This window comes from Dipteris shenzhenensis, chromosome 3, assembly GCF_047967505.1.
Source record: "Dipteris shenzhenensis isolate YYH24624 ecotype China chromosome 3, Dip_SZ_1.0, whole genome shotgun sequence".
Taxonomy (NCBI): domain Eukaryota; kingdom Viridiplantae; phylum Streptophyta; class Polypodiopsida; order Gleicheniales; family Dipteridaceae; genus Dipteris; species Dipteris shenzhenensis.
Genome location: NC_141598.1, coordinates 16071332 through 16092914, shown reverse-complemented (window position 1 = coordinate 16092914; position 21583 = coordinate 16071332). Strand labels below are relative to the sequence as shown.

Below are 21583 nucleotides of genomic sequence, written 5' to 3'. Positions count from 1 at the left end.
GTGATCACCAGTCCCATAGATCGTGAAGGGTCTCACGTGGAAGCTAATACAACCATATCATATCATCTCTCTCTCTCTCTCTCTCACTAAAATCTCATGCATGCTAAGAGGATAGGTTGAATATCCACAGAAATACCTTGAAGGAGGGAGTGCATGAAGACGACCACAATGTGCTCACAGATAGCATTTTGAGGTGTTGTCCCCACTTAAGCATGGGAACAAAAAATGTGGGTATCACTGGTGTAATTGGGGCCTCGAATAAAACCTGGACAGCTAAATCCTAGACAGAAAGCCAGCTCTTTTAAAAAAACAAAAATCCTCATAGATTCAAGAGGCATGCCCTGTAATGTTGGGGAGAGAGGAAGAAGCAGCCCAGTTGGGAAGGTGCCTGGATGACTGACATAAGACAGCCCAATGTGAAAGACAGCAGCTTCATTTCAAGAATGTAATATGTAAACGTTATGGCTTGGAAAAAAGTCTTGGAGATTCACCTGTATGAGAAGGATTACAACTGCGACACATATGGCAATGACCAGCTTCATTTGACCAAAAGACCTGAAAGTAGTTACAGTGCAGTCTTGCTGCAGGTGCTGTGATACTTTCACAGGATCCAACGACACAGTTTGCAAGGGTTTTTCATTTTGTCTCAGCTCATCCACCATTACTGGTCCGCCTGTCGGCGCAGTTCTAAAGTTCTTGGAAGTCTTGCCCTGGCCCTGAATTTGACGGTATCCGGCATCCAGCTTCCTCTTCAAACTTGATGGGTATGAAATTGCTTTGGCCGTCCCTGATTTTCAAAACATGTCAAGAGAGCACATGCTCACCAGCACGATAATACATAACTTGCTTTGGGGTAGGATTTAATTCACATGGTTTTCCTACTACTTTTACTTATAAAGATGCAGACCTGAATATACATATGGTGAAAATGTTTGGCTTGTATCTGCACCCTTTCCAGATTTTTCACCAATGGCTCCTCTTTCCTGTAAAGTTCTCTGAGCCTGGACAAATGACATTGTACATCTGCTCTTACACCATCTTACACAGTTACACAGATATAAAGGGTGGCATGCAGGAATTCAAACATCGTTTCAAAAGAGGCCATCAAATGTAAGAGCAAAGTGAACAGCACTTATCAACAGATAATGAGAAAATTTAAACATCAGAAAGATCTCAAAACCTCTGCTATCCAGGTTGAAAAGACTTCCTTGCACTCATCAAAAGTGCCTTGCTCTATCTTTCCTGTTTTCAATGACAGAAATAGCATTTCAATTTCCCAGTTGAACAAAAATCACATGGTAGACTTTTCATGTTCGGGAAGCTAGAAATGGAAAATCCACCAGATAAGAATTAGAGTTACATTTTAAAACATGAAGACCCAGTTTAAGCAATCTTGTCTCATTTGCCAAAGCCGATTTGGACTTCATTGCAATGTGAGCTAGAACATAAAAAGAAAAATGACATTGTGCACAGAAAAATACCTGAATAAACCTCAGGACACACATCTATCCAAAGCTGGCTAAGAGACTGACAGCTCATACAAACAGGTGTTCAATTCAGAATTTATCAGATACCAGGTGTGCATGCTCTCAATCAACACTTAGAAAAAGCCATACAAATTTTAGATGACAAAAAAATTTCTTGGTGACTTGTAGTCAAGGATGTTACTAATGGCTGGCAAACTGAGAATCGACTTAGATGACAATTACGAATCATTTTCCTTAGGGATAACACCAAGAATATCACAAGACAGCCAAGGTCTATATAAATATTTGGTGGTTGTGCATCTAAAGATTGTGTTTGATTTGTTGAATGAACATCAATTGCTCGCATGTAAAGATTGTGTTTCATTTGTTGAATGAACATCAATTATTCATAAAGACAAACAAGAGCGAGTTTTTCCTTCATGATCCATTTCTTAGGTCATGATATATCTAAATAAAAAATTAAAATGGAACCAAATAAACTGAAAAATATCCTACAATGGTCAGATTTAAAGAATGTTCATGGGGTCACATAATCTCTAGGATTACGTTCCTTCTATCTGAGATTTATTCATCACTTTGCACAAAAGGAATCACAAATTGATGTAAGAGACTCTAGCATGCTGAGATTAATTATGAGTTTAGGAGAAAGAGTTATATATCTAGATGAATCCAACACATAGTGCAGTTTCAATCTCATGATAGTCACTCATAAGGTTGAAAACCATAAACTGCATCACGCATAGCAGGGACTAGCTACTATGACATCCCCACTGGCGTCATCACCGCCCAACAGTGGGTGTAGGCCATAGTATAAACATATGCTCTCACACATACAAATCCACACACCCACACATACTTGAGCATCCATTTATACAAAGGTCTTCGTACTAAGTTTCTACTGTCACTCCAGAAGTGAAGGGAAGACTCAGCAGTGACAAAGGCCAGCACTAAAGGAGAAGGCTAATCAAAAAGTAGTCCACATTTTCTTCATTCAACCTACAACTACTTGTGAAGGCTATACGATTTCATTTTAGTCTCTCCCAAACAAGCATCCAAAAAAAATGCTTAGACCATCTAGGTGATAGGGCAACGCACCACCTACGATAGAAAGAATTTATCACAATATTAGCAAGCCACAACATTAACGAAAAATTCACAAGGTAAAATTTGCATGTCTGCTAATACAACAAAAGCATATATCTAGATGAATGTAGGAACATGCCCAAAATCATCCTCTAAAAATACAACACATAGAACAGTTTCAATTTCATGATAATTACTCATAAGTTGAAAACCATAAACTCCATCAAGCATAGCAGGGACGAGCTACTATGACACCCCCATTGACATTATCAACGCCCAACAGTGGGTGCAAACAATAGTATAAACACCCACACATACTTGAGCATCTTATACAAAGGTCTTCGTATTGAGTTTTTGTCGACACTCCAGTGGTGAAGGGCAAACTCAGCCGTGACAAAGGCTAGCACTAAAGGAGAAGGCTAATAAAAAAATAGTCCAAATTCTCTTCATTCAAGCTACAACTGCTTGTGTGAAGACTACGATTTCACTTTAGTCTCTCCCAAACGAGCATCCAAAAAAATGCTTAGGCCATCTAGCTGATAGGGCAACGCACCACTTGAGATAGAAAGAATTTATCACAATATCAGCAGGCCGCAACATGGGCGAAAACTTCACAAGGTGAAATTTGCATGTCCCCTAATACGGCAGAAGCATATATCTAGACGAATCCACGAACATGCCCAAACTCATCCTCTAAAAATACAACGCATATCTTGCATTTTTAAATTGGAATCAAATTTGAATGACTAAGAATTTGCAAGAGTGTCATGATATCATAAACATTCATTTGCAGGTCATAAACGTATGTCACCTACTTTGAGACAAGTTCAATGAGGTGTGAAAACCAAGATAAGACTCAAGAAGAGAATTCAAAGTGGTAGTGACCATTTCCGAATCTGGAATGATCTCATCAATATTCAACAATTGCTTTCTCAAATCCCGAAGTCTAGTGAGGTGCTTAGACATAGAGTCACCCTCATCCATATGAGTTTGAGTCAACTCTCTATTTAGGAAAGAGACCCTAGCATCATTGCGGGCTGAAAACATACTCTTCAAAATATCCCAAGCTGCCTTTGAGGTCTTGCATGACCGAATGTGCGGAATAATAAACCTTTTGACAGTATATGCACAACCCAAAATTGCCAAAAAATCTGTCCACAATGACAACTTACTGTCAAAGCCAATCAAAGGCTTAAAATGCACCCAAAATGTCTTGCAAATGCCCCAAAATGCCAAAATAGCACTGCAAAAATCGCAAATGTCTGCAATGTCACTCAAACTCAGTCCAAAACTGCCTGCAATAGTCCCAAACTGCTAGTAAACTGCCAAATTGCATCCGAATGCCAAAATCCTCAATTTCTTCAGGGAAATTGCATGCAAAAGAGGGCAAATTAACTGAAACCCCCAAATTTGCAATCTGCCTGCACACTCAAACTGATTCCAAAACTGCCTGCAACAGTCCCAAACTGCTAGTACACTGCCAAATAGCATCCGAATGCCAAAAGCCCCAATTTCTTCAGGGAAATTGCATCCAAAAGAGGGCAAACTAACTAAAACCCCCAAATTTGCAATCTGCCTGCAAATGCCCCAAATTTGCAGATTTATTTGCAAGGCCTCCAAATTTCTACACAGCCAAACAATGGCTTAAATGCAAAATATTTCTGCCCCAAAAAATCAGCCAAGAACTCGCTCACAAAACTGTAGCAGTGTCTTGCTAAACTGGCATCCAAAGTGTGTATACGCCTTCAGCCAACACTTGGCCTCAACAAGCACCTCTATGCCAAAGAATTGCCACACGAAAGTGCACAGGAAGTGCACGGGCTGGAGTGAACCTCCCACCGAGAAAAAGAGCACAGGTTGGCTGTACGGAATGGCAACAGTGCACGGATGTACGGGCGACCTGCAAATCTACATATGGACAGGCGGACAGGACGACGCTGACGTCCCGTACCGAGATACCGTACGACGTATGGCTAGAGTACGAAAATTCATACGCAGTATGGACTGATCGGCGTTGACTATATAGGCGTTGTACGGTATACGAATACTTGCGCAAGTATACGACAGGGTACGGAATTGACGAGTGTACAGAATGGCGGGGTAGCGTATGGAATTTCGTACAATCGTATGGACTGTACAGACGAATAGTTAGGCTTGACGAAGAGGCAATTCGTAGTGATGGCTAGGCCAAGAGTGCGAGCTGAAGATGGGCTCTAGGTCCGGGAGTAGAAGCAGGCTCTAATACCAAATGTGAGAAAACAAGAGAGAGCAAGAGAACTGCAGAACGTCTGAATAGAAGAGATAAAAGAAAAACAACAAGAGGAGAAGGTTTTGTCCAAGTGGCAAAACCTTATCCTATCCACTAACCGTAGTTAGGGATCCTTACTGTGGTTAGGGGGAAAAACCTCTAATGAGGGAAAAGTGCCCCTAACCCACTTATTAACTACACATTGGTCACTGCCATGAATTATGGTGATAATTCCAACATAATGGTATTGTGGAATGCTTTTTAACTTACATAGCATGAAAAAGCATGACAATTTAGCACAAAAAACAACACATGACAAAAGAAATTTCTCATATAAGAAGTACTAGGTGGATCTTATTACACATAATAGTTACCTTTGAAGTCTTTTTGCAAATTTGAATGTTTTGAAATTCTATAAACCACATTTTTCATATTTTCTTTTGTGCTTTTGTAGCACATGTCCAGGACACTACTATTTTGGGCATCTTACCATGCTTTCACCCATCTCCACAATCCAGCCTATCCTTATGCCCCTGTGTGGGTATTGATCTCTCTCCCTCTCTCTCGTACAGACTCGTAAGTATTGGCGAGTGTGTGGCCAGTCATGAGAGTGAGGTTGTTTCCAGTATCCATGGGATCCATTGCTTTCTGTATCACAGAATGGTGGCGGTACTTCAAGTAGAGGGGAAGCCATTGCATACACATGGTGGAGCTTCTGCACTAGAATCGGGCCCAAGACCTCCTATCCATGTGCAAACTGTTCGGTCCATAGTCAACGTGGTCTTGGGCTTTTCTGTCGACACAACCTACACATTCCATGTGGTAAACAAGTGGGATATGGTGTGTCTCGTCAGGGAGGACATCAAGTGCTGCATGGGATGAGACATCAAAGAGCGATGTGGCGTATGTGTTTCCCAATAGTCATCTTGCTAAAGAATGCATGATCTTGCTCTTCGACTAGTGTGCAAGTGACGCCTTTCTCCATCAAGCAAAGTAGAGACCGTCTCATTTAGGTTGACATCCTGCCTCACACGCAATATCTTAACAATATCGCCATATTGTGATGTCAAGCTTGATAGTAGAACCTCCTTAGAATCATCTTCCTCCACACTTATTCCTACATCTATCAGTTGCTTCGTGATAGAGCACATCTTATTCAGGTGCTCGCCTAGCTTTTCCTAGTCAGACATGCCTAGCCCAAAGAATTCTTGCTTTGACACGATCCATGAATTCTTCATCCTCGAACCAAATAACGTTTCCTACCATTACCCAATTCTTTGATGCATGTTTTCAAGTCGAGATGATGACGTTGTTGGGCCCTCTTTATGAGATCCCCTAGTCAATGAGTTGGGCTCTCCATATGCAGGCTGGACAACAGCTAGTACCTATCTTTTGCTTTCTTCCAAGACCAGCGCCACATAGATAGCTGATTTGTATGGTTGGTTTTCTCTCAATCACTAATAGAAGGTTCTTTTCTTTGGGGGAATAAAAAGGGGGGGAGAGAGAGAGAGAGAGAGAGAGAGAGTCTATCTCACCCATTAATTAGTATCAAAGATTCAGTTTTCTCTTCCCTAATAGGGTGGGGCAAAAATCATGGAAGAGTCTAATTTATGGTACCTACACACTCCGCACCGGTGTTCCCATCAGCCATGGTTGCCATGCAGGCCATGATGTAGATGCAGAAGAGTCAATTGACCTTGAGGATTATAGGAGATGAGGTGTCATAGGGTGTCACTAGCTTGCCTGTGATTGGTTAGTGGTATGTCATTAGGTTATATGTGATTGGTCAGTAGACATAAGAAAAGGTTGCCATCAGCCTATAAAATGAGGCGGTTGTAATCATTCACCATGCATGAATACAATTTCAGCTTGCCTCACATCTTCTTCTCTATCATCTTCTTCTCTCTCCCACCATCTGAAATTCTAGATGATCAAGCATATATTTATGATGTTTGGAAATGCATGAAGGCTGAAAATGATGATGAGGATACAAGCAATGATGAAAGGGCTACAAAGATGGTCCAACTGATTCAAAACAATGAAGAAGAGAACAATAAAGAAAAGAACTCAGATCCAAATAAGGATCAAGACCAATTCTTTGACGATGACGATACTAAAGTATTGAGTTTTCTCTTTCTTTTGAGCATAACCAGATTATTGATCAGCTTCTAGAAAGTGTTGAGGGCTTAAAGGGTAACTAGATTATTGATAAGCTTCTTGAAAGTGTTGAGGGATTCAAAGGTCCATCTAAGTCAAATGAAATGCAACCCATAGTGTTGACAAAAATTCACATTTCAAATGGCAAAATGCAAATGAATTCAGCTCAGTTATTGGGTGAAGAAACTGATGCGGACAATGTTCTGGAAGAATCACTGATGGAGGTGGTTTTACAAACAGAAATTCTAGATTTGATGGATGACACATCTGAGATGTTCTTTGATACTTGTACTGAGTTTTAGGATGACTTTTTTGATGCAACATGGACAAGAAGTCCGATGATAGTACGCCTATGCTTTATGAGATGCATAGCTCCTCTTGGAGTTTTTTCTGTTCAATGTCATTGGTCGAGCCATGCTCTCTGGATGTTGTTCCCCTTCTCCCATGCCTCTGTGGACACATATTGGGAGATCAAAAAGAGCATTTCAGCCTGGCATCACCCATCTCACACCTTGGCCGGTGTTTGGACAGACATTGTACACACTTCGATGGTCATTTGGTTGAGTATGCACGGGTCTTTTTTTCCCTAGAGAAAAGAGCTTTCTACTTATGCTTTGAAAACCCAACCATACAAACTAGTCAACCCAAGAAGGTTGGTGATAAAACAAGAAAAAAAGAAAAACTGGTTGTCGAACCAGCCCATTTCCAGAGAACCAAGGTCACTACCTAGGGCATCTCAGAAACATATGCAGGGGTCTTCCAGGGCTGCCTCTACCAGAACGACTATCTTTCTCAAGGAGTTGAGAGGCTATCACTTCTTCTTGGAGTAAACTACAGGTTTGAAGCGACACTTCAGCCTCAACCCTGGATCTTTACCATCCTTTTGTTATGAGTAGGGCTTTACCCTCTTAGAGTTTTTCCCATGCTATGCGTGGTATACTCTTGCCTTGAGCACTTGCTCTTGGGGTTGCTGATTGAGGAAGAAAACAAGAAAAAGTGGTGGTCCAACCAGCCCGTTTCCAGAGAACCAAGCTCACTACCTAGGGCATCTTGGAAACATATACAGGGGTCCTCCAAGGCTGCCTGAACCAGAAGGAATATCTTCCTCAAAGAGTGGAGAGGCTATCCCTTCCTCTTGGAGTACACCACAGGTTTGAGGTGACACTTCAGCCTCAGCCCTGGATCTATACTATCCTTTATTGATCAGTAGGGCGTTACCCCCTTGAGTTTTTCTCATGCTATGCACTCTTGCCTTGAGCACTTGCTCTTTGGGGTTTTTTCATAATAAGAAAAAACCTGACGTATTGGTTTCATGGCTAAATCAGTTCGAAAGTTACTTCTCCGTAGTCCTCACAGTGGAAACGAGAAGTGTATCTCCATGCATCTGATAGGTGAAGCCATGACAAGGTTACGCAAGTGGTAGATAGATCATTATGATGCAATGATGGAGACACCCACTATATGTAAACGAAATGACCACCACAGTACCTGGATCATTTGGAGACCCAAATTTTCAAGCTTTCCCAAGGGCCTTCAGAACCAGTCAATCATTATGCCAACTGTTTCACACATGTGGCCATTCAATTAAAAACACAAAAGCGGGACAAAACCATGAAACTCCATCATGGGCTAAGGACAAACAATCAATGGCACGTGCACAAATTTCAAAGAGAATTCTTGATATTAACGAATGGCATACACACAAAAATATTTAGTAAAGTGAAAAGATGGTGCCCTAGAAATGCAAAAAGCAAATGCTCCCTAGGAATGTGCAAGCAAATGCAAAAAGCAATTTCCTACATCGTTGCCGAGGATGCCAACTCTTCTTAAGAGAGAGAAATGTTACATCAATAATAGTATGATGTAAGGGAGTTAGACACTAGTTAAATTGACCGTAAGGCCTAGTAGTGCCTAGTCAGGACAGCTAGGATAGTTAGTACTAGTCCTACGCTATAAGAGTACTAATTGTCCTAAGTGGACTAGTACACAATTAGTTACCTAACCATCCCTAAGGGTATGACATCGCCCTGTGAGCTCACACAGAATTTCAAGCTCATGAGCAAGGGTCAACAAGGAGCCACGTTGGCACTCAATAAGAAGTACCAAGAATCCACCTTCTCCAGAGACAGTGTTCTTTCACAGTTCTAATCTATCTTGTTGTCCCTTAAACCGTGTGGGTCTACAATCTGGTGTACAAGAAAGGTATGGAACAGAATGCATTCTCCTGATTGAAACCAAGATTTCGGCACTTAGAATGGCCCTTGACCATAACCTGGGAGAATCGGAGGCTCTGAAACGAAGACTCTACTTGATTTGGGTCCTGACAGCAGCCGTGCAGCACTGACAACACCCACAGGCAGGCAAGTACAGCAGGCAGAGCAGTGCAGGTACAGCTGACATCATCTGCTGGCATCAGCACAAGTCTCATCAGCAGGTCGGTGGGGTTTGTGTGAGCTGGTTGGTGCACAAACCAGTTGACTTATTTCCAGCCTGAAAACCTATATAGGGGGTCAGATATCCCCCATTTTTAGACCAGACTTCAGCCAGCAGAAGCAGGTCAGCCTCTGCCTCGACAGCAGACAGGAGAAGGAGCAGACAAGCATTCTGCCTCTCTCCATCTCCATCCTAGCAGGAACAGTCTCCCCTTCGTTCAGGTTGTTCTCCGCCTATGGGCTACAGTTGTATTCAGCCTTTTGGCTCCAAAATAACAATAAGTTGTCCTTTCTTGCATTGATTTTACAATTATTTCATTTTGCTCAGTTCACACTTGTGAAGCAATTATCCTTACCCTAGGAATGCACCTCAAGTTACACAAAGCCAGTACAATTCATCAGCAACAAGTATAAAGCTATAATGCAAATGATGCTTTTGAATTTTGTATACTCCCAACTAAAGTTCATGCAAATCTCTCCACAATCATTGTCCATAAATGACTCGCAGGGAAGATAAAACAAAAACCTCACCTTTCCAAACAGTTTTCTTTGAAAATGAAACATCGACGGAAATGCGAACGGAACAGTGAGGAATCTCTCTCCCTGATAACATTACCACATCCCATCGTCCCTGCACTAGGGAAAATGACAAATTTGTTTTTATCCACTGATCAGGGTTCTTTTTTTTTGCTATCCATCAGACTCCTACTTCATCCATTTCAGAAAACCAATCCATCCTAAATATATAAATATTTACCTGCAAGAAAAAGTGCCTTGCACACATCTGCACTACCTTCCATAAAAGCAGAAAGATCGTACAAAATGCTTAATAAAACCAAAATTTAATAAGGTTAATCCTTCTATTTTACTGCTTTTTTGGCTGTTCTTTGTTTGGTTGATCTTCATCAATTTCTTTTATTTACTTCTTCCTTTACTCTCTGTTCATTCAATCACTTTCCCTCGTTTTCCATATTTCCCTTGACATTTATCTAGCCTCTTGTTTTCATGTTTATTCACTTCTTCACGAAATGATAGCTCTATCTCTCTCCACATTGGATCGCATATTCACCGTAAAATCTCTCATAGGGAAGGTCTAATACCGGCAGAAAGAGAGAGTATATTGCTGCTTTGTGGATTCCCAAAAGGCCTTTTATCTGTACCACGGGCTTGTGCATGATGTCACCTAAACAGTCGTGTCTCTATATGAGAGTCACAAGCTCTCTCTTTCCCTTTCCCTTCCAAGAGCTTGAGGTGAGGGAGGCCGATGAAGCTACTCTACCTCCTCCTCCTTGGCATGTTGCCCTCTTCTCTCCTTCCTTGAGCTCTCTTCTCCACGCCATGATCTGCCACCTCTCTTCTCCTTCCTTCAGCTACATCTTTCTGTGACCTACGGACGATGTGACACTTCTATCCGGATCTAGAAGCAGAATCACGGCTTTGTGTCTTCAGCAAAGTTGTAGAGAACCTTGAGCACTACAAATTTCGCTTTTACATCATTGCAATCCAAGTTTTCTATGAAAAGTTACAGCCCTCGCAAGAAGTGACGAAATTTGTTTCTGCGCCCGAATTTTGTTCTGGAGCTCAATGATTTGACAGCCTAAGCATGATGCAACTACCCTGTGTAGTCCCCCTAAAATGATATGTATTGAGTGTTTGGTTTTCATTGAGTCTAAAGGTCCTCTGCCTTGGATAGTCCTCCTAAAAAGATGTATTGGTTTTCCTATTTTGGTGTGTGGCTTCCTAACATGTCATGTTATAAAGCCAAGGGAGGATATACTGTGGGAGCCATGTATTGGCTTTGATAGGTTTAGAGGGGGATGTATTGTGGGAGCCATGTCTTGGCTTTGATAGGTCTCGTTATCAGGCTTGGCCGAGTTCCAAGATGTTAGTGTATTCCTAGACCTATGAGCTGGTCATGTAGCCATGCTATAACATGAGCCTCTGAGCATGTTGAGTCTAAAGCCGTAAGAGTGCTTGAATCAACCTCTGAACACACTCCAGACTTCAGCCTCTGAGTTACATAGGGTGCACAGTTTGATGACCGTCATTGTCATGTTCTGTTCTTGGTTCCATTCCAATAGTCCCTCACCTTAGACTGTTATTGTCATGTTCTGCTCTTGGTTCCATTCCAGTAGTCTCTCACCTTGCCTTCATGGGGGGGTGTTGGAATATGAAGTCAAAGTGAGTCTAAAATGAGTGTTCTAGGTGTGTTTTATAGTCTAGTGAGTCCTAGACATGCCACATGTCATATTGGGAGTTATCCCATATACACTATGGCTTTCTAGAGTCTAGTGTCACACTATATAGCATTGTACTTGTCTATTGTCTATGAGATCAGTCAAGATCAAGCTTTATATCATGTGAGTATTTTGGTTATTATTGCCTAGCACTTGTTCTTTCATTTTCCTTTCCATTTTGCTTTTCATTATGCTTTTCACATTTCCATTCCGTTCCTAGCTAGCTACTAGATCTCTTCAACCACACCCTGGGTACCCAGCCTATTTCAAGCCATTAAGAGCCTTTTTCAATTCACACACAAGAGGTTCTCTCCTTCTGTACAAAGCCCTCAGGTTGCTGCACATATACCTAATCATTCAACAATGCTGATTTCACACCGAACAAGAAGATTGGCCAGCTCCTTTGTGCTGCAATAGAATATACTATTCTTATGCTGCTGAGTTTTGCCACATGTGCAAAAGTCTTTGAATAATCTACCTTCAACCTAGCTGTGTCCCCTTGCAACAAGCCTTGCATTGTATTTCTGAATTTCCATCAGAGCACTTATTGATTCTGTAAACTCTCTAGAGCCTATGGCTGTTTTACCTTGTGGTAACTCTTTTTTTTTTTTCAAAGAAAGGAACCTTCTATTAATGCTTGAAAGATTTCATACAAGACAACAGCCCCGAAGGTGCTAAGTATGAAAAAACCGGAAAAGGCTGAAAGAAAAACCGGCCTGCTGTTCCAAAGAAGCCCAGCTCATTGCCTAGGGGATCTCTCGAACTGGGGCTAACAGCCAAGTGGGGGGACTATACAGCCAGTGAATCCCTCGCGGAGTGAGGATATAGAAAACACCTGCAGGCCAAGCCTTGCAGAAACGAGCACGCCTCTCAATAGTCACCCTGGAGCCTGGAGTCCCGCGCTCCCAGGTGGACCGTAGAGTGTAAATGATATCCTGCCAGATGGCAACCAAGGTAGCTGAGGGTGGAACCGGGCGCTCTCCCATCACAAGACTGCACCGAGCCACCCAGATGTTCCAAGCCATGATGCTGGCTACCATCTCCCAAACACTATCCTCCCTAGGAGAAGGAGAAGCTAGGGTGTCAAGGGGGACTGCCTCGTGAAGTGCAATCCTCTGAATGCTCTGACCCTGTATCTGGTAGGCTGGGGAGATCTCATCAATCTGAAACGCGTGTCCTCCCTCTGTCAACCAAGCCACCATCCCCCAGGTGTAATCTCTGTGTATGCTCTGCATGCGTGTCATGATTCTGAGGGCTCTCATCCAGATCCTCGCTACGCTACGACAGCTCCATAAGTAGTGCGGGATAGTCTCCAGGACACCATCTGAGCAGCAGTGGCACTACCCCTCCACTCGCATCTGCTCCAACCACGGGCCGATGGGCAAGCCTCCGTGGGCTGCCAGCCAGAAGAAGTATGAGATCTTCCTCGGCCACAAGCTGGACCACAACCGCGTCCAAAACCTGGAGTGAACATCCCGGGGCACTCTCTGGGTCACCCAGTGTCTTTCCCTCGAGGGAGTCCCATCTTGACGAGTCCATCTGAAGTATCCTACCAATCCGTGTGGTGTAGGAAAAGAAAGGCACCTCATCTATCGTCTCAGCTAGGCCGCCCGTGGAGAGCCAAAACTACTCCCCTGGGTCCCACTAGACCTCCCTTAAGGGTCTACCCTCCCATAGCCAGAGGCGCCATCGGAAGGCGTCTTGCTCTGAGATACTGGGATCAATGTGCCACTCCTTCCCCAAGCGTCCTACCACTCTGATCATCTGTCAGTGTATCCCATCAAGACTCCCATCCATCTCAGGGTCACTCCCAGTGAGGGGCTGAAGCAGGCCTTCAAGTCCTACACGGAAGAAGTCGGGGTGCATGCTGCCACGCTGCATCAAAATCCTCAAAGGAACACCAGTACGGGAAAACTACCCCAACCATCTGCTGTCTCTCCAAATGTGAGGTCCTTCCCACCAGGACTCAGGAATGGCTAAGTCGATCTCGACCATCCGTTGCCCTGCCCCACTCAGATGCGCTAGGGCGTCAAGCCTCACCTCTGCCTCCATAGGTAGTCTGCTCCAGCGACCAAAAGACCCTGCTGGACCACTGTTCCACTGTGCCCAGCCAATGTGAGTCCGCTGTCCAAGCATACGTCCCTCCTGATCTCTGACCTCTGGGTGCCACATAAGGGGTTGGCGCTCAAACTCCTCTCTGCATTTGAGTGGAGAACGGATGAGGCCCCCTGCTAGTCGCCAAACCCTGTGGAGGCTCCTCATCAGGGGGGAGCCCTTCCCCGCAAGGGGGGCCTCTGAGAAGATCCATCTATGTGAAGGTTGCCACTATCCCCCAGTGCATGGGGTGTTCCTCAGAAGCCCTCTCTGTAAGAGGAGCTTCCAAGGCTCAGTACCTAGGGTAAGGCAACGAACCACCAACTTGCCTAGAAGAGCCCTGCTCTGCATCTCTGGATCAATGATACCCAAGCCTCCCAGTGCTTGCGGCATGATCACCATCTGCCAAGCTACTCGGGCCCTAGTGTTCCTCGTGCCGTCTGAACCTGCTCAAAGGAACTTCCGTACCAACCGTCGAAGCTGCCCAATGCATCCTCTGTGAAAGCACCAACAGGAGGCAATATACCAGGCAGTGGCAAGGACCTGGTTTGCCACTAACGCGTTGCATAGGTCCCGCGAGACTACTATCGGAACATGATCTCAAACCAACTCTCGAGCCACAAGACCGGCTGGGGTCATCCTCTCTGTCTGAAAGAGCTGGCTATAAAAACCGGTGGTCATGTCAAGAATCTCCTACGGATCAATGTGCATGATGCCCTGCGAGTCCCGGAGACGCTGTAGCTGTGTGCCTGTCAATCGGGGCCCAGTGGTTTGAAAGAACTGCTTCATCATCCTATCCCCTTGCTGTACCCATCAGGCCCGGGAGGAAAGATAAGAGAACTCAGCTCGCCGCAGCTCCGTGTCCTGAAGCTCGAGATGAGCGCTCTCCAATCTATCACTAAGCCACTGAGACACTAGGTCCTACTCCCTGAGCCTCTCGATGGAGGCGAGGTCTCTCCTCAAAGCCCGCTCGCGCTCCTGAAGGGTCCTCCTCCACCTAAGGGCGTGAGCCTGCAGCTCCACATTGCTCCTCTGAATCGCATCGGCAACCCACGCAGCCCAGCCCTCACTCGGTGCCATCTCTGAGTGCTCCCAGATCTCTGCCATAACCTGCTAAATCTCCTCGTCCTGCAAGAGGTCCTCTAGGATGCGGACCCCCTTCTGGGGGAGACCTCAGCTGGGCTGATCCAAGTGAAGTACCACTGGAGAGTGGTCGGACATCGTGGTACTTGCCAGAAGCCTGATAGCGCCGCCTTTGTGTAATGCCCAATGCCCAGTCCCCAACATAGAAGTGATCTAATCTCTCGAGCAATCCATCGTGTCTGCTCTGTCCAAAGGAGAAGAGAAGGCTGCTAGGAGTCCTGCTGAACTCTGGCTCTCTCCATGGGTCTCTGCCACTGATCATGAAAATGAACTGCTTTCAGATACTACGCTCTGCTGCTGGCATCTCAGAGAACGAGGCGCCGCCCTGCTTGTCTTCCCTAAACTTCAGGTTGGGGAAGTCCCCTCCAATAATACAGGAGTCAACATCCGGAAGACACTCTGACAGCCTCCTCCAAAAGGCCGGACGATGCTATCTACACGCTGGGGCATACACGTTCAAGATTCCAATCCTAGACTCTCGCATCCGAACTCCCATCCAAACTGCCCGTCCTGGAATGAGCCCGCCCTAATCGTAGACCTCTAGAGCCAAGGTCTGTGAGATTGAGATGCACTCCGCTCCGTCCTTACTATGGGAGACCACTCCTCTGGACCTCTCCTTGAAAGAAGGTGATGGCGCCATCTGATGTCTGCTCCTGAAAACATGTGCTCCTGAATCATAAGGATGTCCACTGCTCGCCCTACCACTACCCTCTGCAACTCCTGCTAGAGCATCAGGTACTACAGCTCGCTACGAATACGATCGTGGAGCCCGTGTACGTTCCAACTCACTATGGTCCAACTCATGAGGACGGAGGAGTCAGGAACAGGGCTCTCCCATGGGTGGGTGCCTGTCCTAGAAAGACTGACTTGTGTGATTTTGCTGGAGATTTGGAGGGCGAGTAGTCAGTGTCTGTGCGACGTCATACTAGGGTGGATATCGGCTCAATACCGATCTTCCGTGCCCACTTCATCATGAAGGATGCTTCCACCCCGAACAAATCCGCACACCTCTGGAGGGCCCAAAAGTGTGCTTGGTCCACTTTTGCCTCCATTGGCAATCTGATAACTCCTGTCACTAAACCACACACCGGCTCCTCGCGCGTGAAGCTCAGTTGAAAGTTCGCCTCCGCGCCATGGGCGTACCAAAGATCTAGTCCCTGTGGTCCCATCCACTCGTCCATCATGAGCATAAGCTAATTACCCAAAATAGCATCAGACACCTCCGAGGACCACTTCTCCAACCCTATGGAGGCAAACGAAAATCTCCAAACGGGGTGTGTCTAAGATCCCACTGCACTGATCAAACCCCCCTTGCCGGGCTGAAGGACCATGAGCGTGATCTGCAATGGTAGAGGATATGAGTCCAAAATCTCCAGATAGTTCCACGGTCCTAACCTCCAGAAGTCCCGCGGTAAGGAACGCCCAGGCTCGAGGTTGGGAGCTGTTGGCCGGGAGGACGAGCCTCGTCACTCAAGATCCCTCTCTGAGCAAACTTGTTGCTGCGATGAGGAGGCAGTCGTTCGCTTGCCTGATAGCAGGAGTGTTGAAGCGGAAGAAGCTGCTACTGAAGTGGAGAGGGGAGCGGCGGGAGAGGGAGAGGTCGGGACACGGGGGATAGAGGGCGGGGGACGGGTGATGAGAGTGACCATCAGAGGGGGGACTGGGGGGGGGAGGGGGCGAGGGGAACCCTAGAGGGGGAGGGGAAAGTGAAGAGGAGGAGGGGAAGGGGGAGGAGGAGGGAAAAGGGGGGCCTCAGGCCCCCCTGCTAATCAGGCTCGCCAGGGCTCTGAATCGGCTCCTCCACGACCCTCATTGAGCTAGCGACTACGGCTTCCGCCATCGTCGCATCTAGAGCTCCTGGAGCTCTTTGCTATGCTACGAGGGTGGGTGCGGAGGCTGGACTTCCGAAGCTGGACGATCGGCTAGATGGGCAGAGGCTCCCGCTTCTGGGGGGGCTCCTGTTGTTCCTCTTTCGAGGCCTCTCGGTCAACCTTGTCCCTCTCCCTGCAGTTGGTCCTCTGTCTACGTCGTTTGCGGGCCTCCTTGCTTGTTTTCGTTTTCTTTTTAACCTGTGTCCAGTTCCCTTCCGAGGGGGTAACCCATGGGGTCTAAGACTCCTGTTACTCCTGCCTGAGAGGACGCTGAACTCGGGCCTGCTGACTCTGCCTACTCTGTGGAGGAGGGGGAGGAGGCGCACGAGGGAGGCCACGGGGGCAATCTCTGGCGAGGTGGCCCATCTGTCTACATCGAAGACACTGGCTTGGTAGCTCGGAGATCTCCATGCTCTGGCGAAGTGTGCCTCCTTCCAGGGTCTCGAGAAGGATCAACTCTGGGAGGGACTCCGGGCTCTCCACCACCAGTCTGATCTTGGGGACTCCATCATATGCTAGAACGGAGGCGGTCGTCTCTGGTGGGGACTCTAGCACCGTGCCAAATGCCTAGCCAATGGAAGGGAGGATGGCTCGATACTCCTTGGGAAGCCCTCGGAAACGGAGTGTAACCGGAAACTGTGGAACATAGTGTGCTGTATCCATGTCCTCTACTGTGAACCCATGATACCAAGGAAAGAGGTAGACAAGGTGCGGGCCAAGGAGTATGGGGCTCTGCTCCACAGATGTCCAGGCGGTGTCAAGGGAGCTCAGCTAGATGAGGAAAATGCCTCGTCCATAGATGGTGACCTCCTGGATGTGGTCGCCCTCTAATGTCAAGCTCATCTGGATCCCCTCTCACACTTGTCTCTGTGTAGGCGTGAGGCCCATAATTCTGCCCACAAGCGCCTTGTCTTGGAGGGACTGAACTGCCTGCTGTACCTGTTGCTTGTCAGCTGGGGAAAAAACCTTAACGGCTGTCAGATTCGAGGGTGCTGCCATAGAGCCCCTCTGGCCAGACCAAGGGTCACCACCAAGGTTTTCTTTCGCCTTAACAAGCGCAAATGCTCCCGCTGCACGGAGGAAGAAGAGAAAGGGAAAAAAGTGTCAGAGGGGAAGGCGGAGAGGCAAGGTGAGGGGGGGTAAGGACGGAAGAGGAAAGAGGAAGGCAGGGAGAAAGAAAGGTGGAGAAGGAGGAAGGGGGGGGATGAGAAGGCGAGGAGGGAGAGAAAGCGAGGCGAAGAGGAGGCGGGAGAAGAAAACCGGCAGGGAGGGAGAGAGAAGGAGGCGGAGAAGGCGGAAGGGGGAGGAGGTGGGGGCGGTACGAGGCAGAGGTGGGGGCGACAGTAGGCGGAGAAGGCAAAGGGGGGAGGTGGTAGAGGCGGCGGAAGGAGGAGGAGGTCGAGGGGGGAGGCGACGAGGGGGAGCGAGGCGAAGGAGGCGGAAGGGGCTGCGGGAAGGACGAGATGGCGGGAGGGGGGCAGTGGGAGCAGCCAGGTGCTCAGGAGTCTCGGGAGCTTCATGTAGCTTAAACTTTCTTTGACTGTGCCAAGCTTCTTGTCACCATCATGTAAATATCCTAGTTGACCATTTATTTGATCATAATTAAAGAGTTTTCATATGTGTTAGTTATGGTCAAAGAGTTCTTTTAATGGTCAGAAAATTGACTACAATCAAAGATACTTGACTCTAGTCAAGTAAACCTGACTTCGGTCGGTGAGACTTGGTTTATTACCAAGAGGGTTAACTACGGTTAACTAGAGAACCACAGAGCTGACTACGGTCAAAGAGTGTTGACCTCGGTCAACGAGACTTGGTTTATTGCCAAGAGGGTTAACTACGGTTAACCAAGATGTGACAACTTCGGTTGGAGAGACTTGACTATAATTAAAGCGCCTCGACCCTTGGTCAAAGCCTCTTAATTATAATCAAGAGTGTTGACTCCGGTCAACCAGAGAATAAATATAAATATATTTTTTTACATTTGTTATGTGTGCACATGTGTTCAGTGGGGACGCCCATCGTGGCTAGAATTAGTCCACAGTGTGTTATTTGCATGCAAAGCGCTAACAATTAATGGGTGCCATGGTGGTGCGCTTTAATTAATTGTTGCAGGTACTAAAAAGAGTGATTTTCCTCAGCGCAATGGAGCCTACCAAGAGTCTAGGAGGCGGTTCGCATGACCAAGTGCTTCGAATACTCCGGAGTTGCCCTTAGTGGCACGTAATTAGGAAAGTAATGTAGAAATTGACAAGTGGCTTGTTGCCAAGAAGGGGAGCCTTAGAGCTCATGTAATGATTCACTCACGTTTTGGACTGGTATGAGCAGCTTCCACGCTGAACTCATGTATTCCTTCTTCTCTCAAGTAATAAAATCCTTCGGGGGGGTCCAGCCCGACTGTTGTCCTAGGCCCTAGTGTCTCTGTTGAGAGAGGGAGAGAGGGAGAGAAATGATAATGCATCTTCTGTCTTTTACGAGTAAGGTTTCATTGGTATTAGAGCGTAAGGTCTCATTTTCCTCCTAGGAAGTGACGATCCAAGATTGAAGAACGCAGGCTTTGGCATAGCATGCCTGACGGAAAGTAAGCCTTAAGGGAAGGCCGTCATCAACAGTCCGTTATGCAAAAAAAAGCAGAACGGCGTCATGCTCTTCCGGGTATTTTTGTGAAGTGACAAACAGTGGGAGAATGGTGGGTATTTGCGTTGCCTTCCAGAGATGCTGGCAAAGATTGCTGTCGAACTCTTATAAAGGCTTGAAACGTTGAGAACCCACGTAGGGTGTCATGGATTGCAAAGGTGTCTGACGGAGAACCCATGCAGGGAGCGGACTATTACTCTAATAATCAAGAGGATTGAGAACGGAGCGACGCCCAACCAAGCAGCAAAGACTGTTGATGAAATCCCTTTCGCTTTCAAGGTCCCGTGAAAAAGGCGCAAGCAGAGAACCTCCCGCAATGGACGACGCTGGCCAGCCAGGCAGGGATGCTGACGCTGACGCTGATGTCATTTGCTGATGTGGTGCACACGTGGCAGAGGTCTTGACATGCGCTGATGTGGAAGTGACACATAGATGATGACGTGGCTACACGTCCACACGGGCAGGATGATGTGGCAATATGGTGCATGCAAGTGGCTGACGTGGCCCTGACCTGGCCACCTGACACGTGGCAGTGACGTGCCATATGCTGAAGTGGCACAAAGACACGTGGCATTTAGCTAGAGCTTGCTGATATGGCAGACAATTGCAGGCCTGAGTGGATGCTGACGTGGCACACATGTGACCTGGTGCTGGCCTGACAGCTAACCCTGGTACAGTTAATCTTGGTTGGTTCACCCGTGGTTAGTGAAACCCTGGTCAAGTTAACTACAGCTAGTTAACTCTGGTTAGTTGAACCAGTACCCAGTCAGTTCAACCTTGGCACAATTAATCTGGCCTAACCAGACCAGTTTGGTTGGTGTAACTAGACTGTGACCAGTCCAGTTAGTCTAGTTGCAAACTAACCAAACCAGAACCAGTCAGTTTGGTTAGTGTAACTAGCCGGTTACCCATCTAGTTACTGTCCCCAAAAAAAAAAAAGAGTTGCAGAGACTGTTTCTGCCAGCAGTCTTCACCTATCTGAGTATTTACTGTCAGAAAAGCAGCAGAAACACAGTAAAATCAGAGATTTGCAGAAAAAGAATATGCATGCCTTCGTGCTCAGGAAAAGATGAGTCAGATGCATTCTGAATGCTTTTTGCAACAGCCAGAAAAGGGGCAATATAGTTGTTGATGCCTTGGCAATTTTGTGAGTTTATGCTTTGAACTGGCAACCCATTACTAGCACAAGTTGTGAATGCAAGACACCTCTTGTTGAGGTACTTTCTTTCTGAAAAGCAAAGGCAACGTGCATCAGTTGCATACATAGTGTGTGTGAGAAACTTGCAGATCTCATACAAGTTGTAAGAAAATGGCTCAATCACCTATCCAATGGGATTCACAAGATAGGGATGCACCTCTAAGACAAAGAAGTGTGCAGCAAAATCAGCAAGAATTTGAGCAGATGGTACGCACTCGTCTACAGGAGATGGAAAATCTCAGAAGGGATCCAAGAGCTCAGCATTTGTTTCAAGCAGAAACTATGCCTAACACAGCGTATGATGTGCCAATGCCAGAGGCACACTCTCGTGTACAGCCAAAGAAAGAGAGGTCTCATAGGGGACGGTCTCATAGCAGGACGAGATCGAGGCATCATCACCGATCTCCAAGTTCTTTGCCATCTACCTCGAGCTTTACTTCTGTATCTTCTTCTTTATCAGATAAACCATCCAGGAAAAGAAGGAAACACAAGAAGTCTAGGAAGAGTAGTCTTCCAGAGAGACCAAAGAATTCAAAGAGGGAGGCAAATCTATCAAGTTTATGACCTATAATGGACAATATGGTCATACAAACAAAGCATTGCAGTTCATCACGCAGTTTGATGCTGCATTTGGTACAGAAAAGTTTTCAGAATCCTCCAAATTAACAATGGTCAGTTTACACTTGACAGCGACAGCTAGTGCATGGTGGAGTGCACAGACCACAAATGGGTCAGCCCCAAAGAGGTGGAAGGACTTCAAGAAAGCCTTCTACCAACAGTTTATGCCTAAACAGTTCAAAGACCATGTTCTTCAAGATTGGGACAGTTTGCATATGGATGCAGGAGATATGATGGATGTGTACAACCAAAAGTTTTGGGATGCTTATTTGTAGGTTGCACCTTTCAAAAAGATCTCCAAAGGAACCCAAATGAGAAAGTACAGAGCAGGCCTCAGTCCAAGAATTCAGGCAGTAGTAAATGCTTTGGGGGCAAAGAACA

The 21583-nt window shown here is 46.2% G+C and overlaps 1 protein-coding gene across 3 annotated transcripts in view; it reads right to left on the bottom strand.

Annotated features, from left to right (window-relative positions):
• Positions 1 to 21583, bottom strand: part of VAD1 (GRAM domain family protein) — a 107571-nt gene that overhangs the window by 15344 nt on the left and 70644 nt on the right. For all 3 annotated transcript variants that reach the window (XM_087398907.1, XM_087398914.1, XM_087398921.1), the window contains exons 15-18: positions 9939 to 10038; positions 1181 to 1242; positions 908 to 1001; positions 492 to 787 (exon numbers count right to left, since the gene is read on the bottom strand). In XM_087398907.1, the coding sequence (XP_087255033.1) occupies positions 492 to 787; positions 908 to 1001; positions 1181 to 1242; positions 9939 to 10038 (552 nt within the window). The remainder of the gene's footprint in view (positions 1 to 491; positions 788 to 907; positions 1002 to 1180; positions 1243 to 9938; positions 10039 to 21583) is intronic.